The following is a 6,454-nucleotide window of genomic DNA, read 5'->3' as shown; positions in this document are numbered from 1 at the left end:
TCCTTTCTTTCTTTCCTTTTCCTTCCCTTCTTCTTCCCTCCTTTCCTTTCCTTCCTTCTTTCTCTTCCTTCTTTCCTTTCCCTTCTTTCCTTCTTTTCCTTCCCTTCTTTCTTCCCTCTTTTCCTTTCCTTCCTTCTTTTCCTTTCCTATTCACCTCTGTCCCTCTCCTTCCTACTTTCCTTCCCTTTCCTTCTTCCTTTTCCTTCCCTTCCCTTTCTCCTTCTCCTTCTCCTTCCCTTCTTCTCTACATTATTTTTAAAACATTTTTGCCTCCATCTCGCCACCCCCCAGCACAAGGTGGATCCTTGGGGGAGATCTCCCTCTAATTTAGCTTCACGTCAACCCTACGAGGTAGGAGAGGTTGAAAAAATGAAGCCAAAGTCACCTTCCCAGAGGTGGAATTAGCACCCGTGGGTTCCTCAAATCTCTTTTTGAGGTTTGTATTTAGGGCACCCTATGCTGCTATTGGCTGGAAGAGTCTATCAGAGCTTGGATGGCCATTGGTCAGGGATGCGATAGTGGGTTGGACTAGATGACCTCTGAGTTCTCTCCCAATCCATCCTTCAATGATTCCTTCCTTGAATTGGGATTCCTACTCTGGGCAGGGGGCTGGGCTAGATGGCCTCCAGGAACCCCGCCTATTTCAGATTCAGGGATTACTTCCTTGAAGTCCCTGGCCCAAATTACAGAAAAAATGCTTAGAGGGAATGAGAGGTGCAAAGTAGTAATAATAAACATTTTAATGCAACACACTTAATTGAGGAGGCATTTTCATTTCACTTTGCCTCTTAAACTCAGCGGGAATAATCTAAGCAATGCCCTTCCCTTAATAGTATTTCTTGACCTTAACAATTTTAAGATGGGTGGGACTACAACTCCCAGAATTCCCCAGCCGGCATGGGGAATTCTGGGAATTGAAGTCCATATTTCTTAAAAATGGTTAAAAGTGTTCATGCTAAGGCATAGTAACTTAAAACGGGTTAATAATACGCCTTAGCACCCTTAAATTTGCAAGGATTAATTAATTTGGTGCATCGTAGTCTGTTTTTCAGCCTGCCCTGCTGTTATTTGGTAATTTAATAAACCATATTGGTCAATTCAGAAATAGAATAAAATAGAATAACAGAGTTGGAAGGGACCTTGGAGGTCTTCTAGTCCAACCCCCCTGCCTAGGTAGGAAACCCTATACTACTTTGGACAAATGGTTATCCAACATCTACTTAAAAACTTCCAGTGTTGGGGTATTCACAACTGCTGGAGGCAACTTCTGTTCCCCGATTAATTGTTCTCACTGTCAGGAAATCCTCCTAGTTCTAAGTTGCTTCTCTTCTTGATTAGTTTCCACCCATTGCTTCTTGTTCTGCCCTCAGGTGCTTGGAGAATAGTTTGACTCCCTCTTCTTTGGGCAGCCCCTGAGATATTGGAAGACTGCTATCCTGTGCCCTCCCCCTAGTCCTTCTTTTTCATTCAACTAGACATACCCAGTTCCTGCAAACCGTTCTTCCTATGTTTTAGCCTCCAGCCCCCTAATCCTCTTTGTTGCTCTTCTCTGCACTCTTTCTAGAGTCTCCACATCTTTCTACATCGTGGCGACCAAAACTGGATGCCGTATTCCAAGTGTGGCCTTACCAAGGCCTTGTAAAGTGGTATCAACACTTCATGTCATCTTGATTCTATCTTTCTGTTTATGCAGCCTAGAACTGTGTTGGCTGTCTTTGGGGAAGAAATGGGTTGATATCATTAAAAAGGTTTCTTGATTCCTGTGAAAATCCTGGCTTGGATGTGGATCTTAATCACGCCTCCCAGCCAGTTGCTATTCCCAGATTGCTGCTGGAGGAATTGCCAGTGGGTTGGGCTAGATGATCTCCAAGCCTCCCCCCCACCCCCGTTGTGATGGTTCAGGGATTCTATCATTGAACTTTGTGAATTTCTAATCCCAAAATCTGATTGTATCCATGATTCTTCATTCCGCCATTTAGCTGGGAACCCCTTAGCTGCCCCATAACACAGAATTTTTGGGGTGGGGGGGGCGGGGAACAAGGAAGGGGATGTTTTTGGCACCTCCCAAGAACGGAATAAGAAGTAATTTCAATATTTTAAAGTCAACAACCAGATCACAAGCTGGAAATAAAGCTCAGCAAACGATTGCTGTTAACTATCTGGATTTCTATAACCTTACATCCAACTGGATAGCTAGAATTGCTTTTAAAAAAAACCAAGATTTTCAAGATTAGGGAATTTTTTTGGGGGGGGGACCCGGTGTGAACTGATGTCATTGTAAGTCGACATCTTAGGTGGCCCCTCCCCCTTTGCAAGAAATAAAAAACAGAATGGCTTTGCTCCAGCAATGGAACTGCCATTTACAGAAGCAGTCTACCCCCAAAACCAACCCCCCCCCCCTCACACTTCCATTCCAAAGATCCTTTGTGTTTTTGCATTGGTTGGATGTACTATTCTGGAATCCGAAAGGAAGAGAGGAAAACAACGCACGCATGTTGTGTAAACATATATATATATATATTCTTTATGTATACATATATTTAATTGGCATCAGAGGAATTAAAACCACAGCAATAATCTGAAAGCATCCTCTATTGTTACAAAGTTTTCTGGCCGGTTACTTCCAGCCAGTAAATTGTGGTATAATCCACGATATACTTTTCTCCTTATTAAAGATACATAAACGGCAGAGCCTTCACAAAAGGCGAGCAGATTTCTGACAAAAATGAAAGAAACTTTATAAAGTCCACCTCCCAAGGGAGTACGGAATTTGCAGGACCAGGAGTTCCTTAAAAATGGGAAGAGGGGAGGGTTAGGGGGAGGGAGGGGAAGGAAGGAAGGGAGAGGGAGAGGGAGGGAGGAGAAGGTGGAGAAAGGGGGAAGGAGGAAAGGAATGAAGCAGGGAAGGAAAGAGGGAGGGAGGAAAGGAAGGAAGAAAAGAAGGAAGGAGAAAGCAGGAGAGGAAGGGAAGGAGAAAGCAAGAGCGAAAGGAAGGAAGGAGAAGGCAGGAGAAAGGGGAAGGAGGCGAGGAAGGAAGCTGGGAAGGAAAGGGAGGGAAGGAAGGAAAGTAGGACAGGAGAAAGGAAGGAGAAGGCAGAGGGATAGAGGAAGGACAGAAAGAAAAGGAATAAAAGAAGAAACAAAAAGGAAGAGAAGCAAGGGAGAGAGGGATGGAAGAAAAGATGGAAGAGAATGAAGGAAGGAAATGAAGAGTGTCAACTTTTTTTTGATACAAACTACTCCTTTTAAAGCCTCCCCACCCCAAAGCCCCCTTCTTTCCAAAGGACATCGCATTCCCAGAGGATTCCCACAGCCTTCCGGGCCCCACTCCCCTTTGCAAAGCAGCTCCCCGATTGGACAACGAAGCCCCAGCCCCTAACCCACTGGGTTTGATACAGCCTGGGGTCTTTATAATTGTCTCTCTCTCTGTGTTCCTGCAAAACTCATGCCTTCATTATGAAGGAAAAAAATGGCAAGAAGAGAAGGGGTTCTCTTTTACCCCCCTTCCCCAACACGGGGAGGATCCCCATCCCCCTAATTCTTCTCCTGGTTGGAAATCCACGGATGGGGCGAGTGGGCCTTTCCAATGACCTCTTCCGGGGGGTCTTCAAGGGGTCAGCCACCAGCTCTACCACGGTCTCCAGATGAAGGCTGCGGCTGGTGGGGTGGGCTTCTTGGCGGCGGACGGCTTCTTGGGCGCAGGAGACGAGAGGAGGGAGAAGGTGGCATCGGAGATGGTGTGGATTTTGCAGAAATGTTTGATCAGTCGGGCCTGGGTCTCCTTCTTGGTCTGGCAGAAGGAGAGGAAGCAGAAGGCTTCCCTTAAGCAGCGCAGGTAACCCGTGTGGAAATCGAATTCGGGGTTTTTCACTCCTAGAAAAAAAGATGGAACCACGGTTAGTTTTTCTCGAGCTTGAAAGCGAGAAACGTTTTGCAAATATGCTCCGTTACATTCGTCACCATTTTCTCCAAGGAGTGGCACGACGGCCTAAGAGGCGGAGTGCTTGCCTCACCCATCAGGGAGGCTTGAGTTCGATCCTACCGTGTTTTCCCGAAAATAAGACAGGATCTTATTTTCTTTTGACCCCTGAAATAATCCACTGGGCCTTATTTTCGGGGAGTGGTCACCTCATGGCTGCTTGACGTGTTGCAATATTTTCAGGGGAGGGCTTATTTTAGCACATGCGCTCCAAAGCCCGATGGGCTTATTATCCGTGGAGGTCTTATTTTGGGGAAAACATGGTTGGTAGAGGCAGGTATTCCTCTCTCTCTCGGCACAATGAGGATATATCTGCTGAATAAAAAAAAACTCTGTTCTGGTGACGGGAAGGGCATCTGGCCAGGAAGCATTTCCGCTCCATTCAGTTGCTCAAGATTGCGCCCTGCGAGGGATTATGGGGGTCTTTCAAAGAAGAGGGTGATTTGCGCCAAAGAAAGAGGCCATAATTTGGCCCCGGGGTTGTTCCCAACACCTTTGCAAGGTAGGCAGGAACGAAGGAGGATTGATTGTGGCCTGGGAAGCTGTCATTCTTTGCAAACACCTTTCTTGGTTTGCTATGTCTGTCAATCAATGAACCTCAAAAAGAAACATTTCCAAACTTTGAAGCACAAAAAAAGCTCTCATTTCCTGGCCAGGAATTATTGTTATTATTTATTAAATTGATTTGCCCACTTCCCCCCCACTCTATCTTGTTTCCTACAAGACTGTGGGAAAGAATAAAATTGGGATTTTATAATCCCCCCCCCCCCTTCGATGTCCATCTTAATTTTGCATTTACCTGATTCCTGCATCTGATGCTGTTTCTTCAGATAGCTGACAGCCGTTTCTAAAATGTCAGCTTTCTCCAACTTGGTATTGGGTTGGTGGCACTGGAATTCCCTCTCCAGCAAAACTTTCAGCTGCTCGATGCTGCTGTTAATCCGGTCGCGGCGCATTTTCTCCACCACCGGTTTCCTTAGCTGTGAGAAAGAAGAGAGGAGAGGAGGAGAGAAGAGAAGGGATTAAAGGAGAAGGAGAGAAGAGAAGGAATTAGAGAGAGAAGAGGAGAAGAGAAGAATTAGAAGACAAGAGAAGGAATTAGAGGAGGAGAGGAGAGAAGGAAAGGAATTGAGAAGAGAAGGAATTAAAGGAGAAAGAAGAAGATAGAAGGAATTAGAAGGAAGAGAAAGAATTAGAAGAGAGAGAGAAGGAATTAGAAGAGAGAAGAGAAGGAATTAGAAGAGAAGGAATTAAAGGAGAGGAGAAGATAAGATAAAAAATAGAAGGGAAGGAAGGAAGGGAAAAAACTATTAAAACCTCAGCTAAACACGAAAGAAGCAACAGTCGTGAGATTTTAAGGAAGGAAGGGGACTTTTCCCTTTAAAAAAATACTGTTTCCTGCAATCAAGTTTATATTTTTCTGTTTTTTTTTATTTAGAGGAGGCCTTCAAACAGAGGATAATAGTGCCAAGCTGTATCTGGCAGGGGGGTGAGATTGGATGACCTCTGAGGTGCCTTCCGTTCCATGATTCTACTGGCAAACATCCTTCCCTAAAGAGGTCGAAGTGGACAATTTTTTCCCCTTGCAGAACCTTCCTTCCTTCCTTCCTTCCTTCTTCCTTCCTCCTTCCTTCCTTTCTTCCCTGCCTGTTCCCATTTCGCTGCCTGCCTCTGTTCAAAGAACTGCATCTGAATCGTATCCTGTTCTGATATTATTTTAATTTATGTATTAACTTGCTGAGAGCCATCATCCTGGATGAACAACCAGCCAGGAATCCCTGGGGCAGAGACCCAGATGTTAACAGAATTACAGAATAACAAGAGTCGGAAGGGACCTTGGAGGCTTCTAGTCCAACCCCCATGGCTTTTTAAAAAAAAAAGTCAACCAATCAATCAGAATAGAGCCGGAAGGGACGTTGGAGATCTTCTAGTCTACCCCTTGCTCAAGCAGGAGACCTTAGACAATTCCAATCAATCCAGAATAGAGCCAGAAGGGACCTTGGAGGTCTTCTAGTCCACCCCCCTCAAGCAGGAGACCCTAGGCTGTTTCACTCAATCAGAAGAGAGCTGGAAGGGGACCTTGGAGGCCTTCTAGTCCAACCCTCTCTTGCCCAGCAGGAAAACCCCCTACCATTCCAGACAAACAGCCCTCCCGTCTTCTTTACAAAACCTCCAGGGAGGACCCCAAATTACCTTGTTTTTTTCCTTGGCCAGCATTTCTCCCCGTCCAGGTTAAAGTGGCATCGGGCATTGCCAGCGGGGGCCATTTCTCAGGTCGGTTGGCAAGGAGGGAGCCAAAGAGAGAAGAGCAGAAGGGCAGCCTGTCAGAGGCCAGCTGGATGGGAGCTCCCAAGTCCCATCCCTCTATTTATACCCATCCTCGGCTGGGGAAACGCCGTGAGTTTCACACGAGTTGGCATTTCCCACATCGCCCGGCCAATCCTGGCTCGTGGTGGGGAGGCGGAGGGGAGGCAC

General features: G+C 46.0%; 1 protein-coding gene across 1 annotated transcript; it reads right to left on the bottom strand.

Annotated features, from left to right (window-relative positions):
- Positions 1-3,628: 3,628 nt before the first annotated feature.
- LOC116518666 (transcription factor HES-5-like) lies at positions 3,629-6,196 on the bottom strand. The gene is made up of 3 exons (XM_032232181.1): positions 6,173-6,196; positions 4,779-4,959; positions 3,629-3,873 (listed from the first exon to the last, which is right to left on the bottom strand). Exons 1-3 carry the CDS (start codon positions 6,194-6,196, stop codon positions 3,629-3,631), a joined length of 450 nt encoding a protein of 149 aa, XP_032088072.1.
- Between the last annotated feature and the right edge of the window lie 258 nt (positions 6,197-6,454).

This window comes from Thamnophis elegans, chromosome 15 (genome assembly GCF_009769535.1).
Source record: "Thamnophis elegans isolate rThaEle1 chromosome 15, rThaEle1.pri, whole genome shotgun sequence".
NCBI lineage: Eukaryota > Metazoa > Chordata > Lepidosauria > Squamata > Colubridae > Thamnophis > Thamnophis elegans.
Note: the sequence above shows the minus strand (reverse complement) of the source record. Positions and strands in the feature narration are given on the sequence as shown.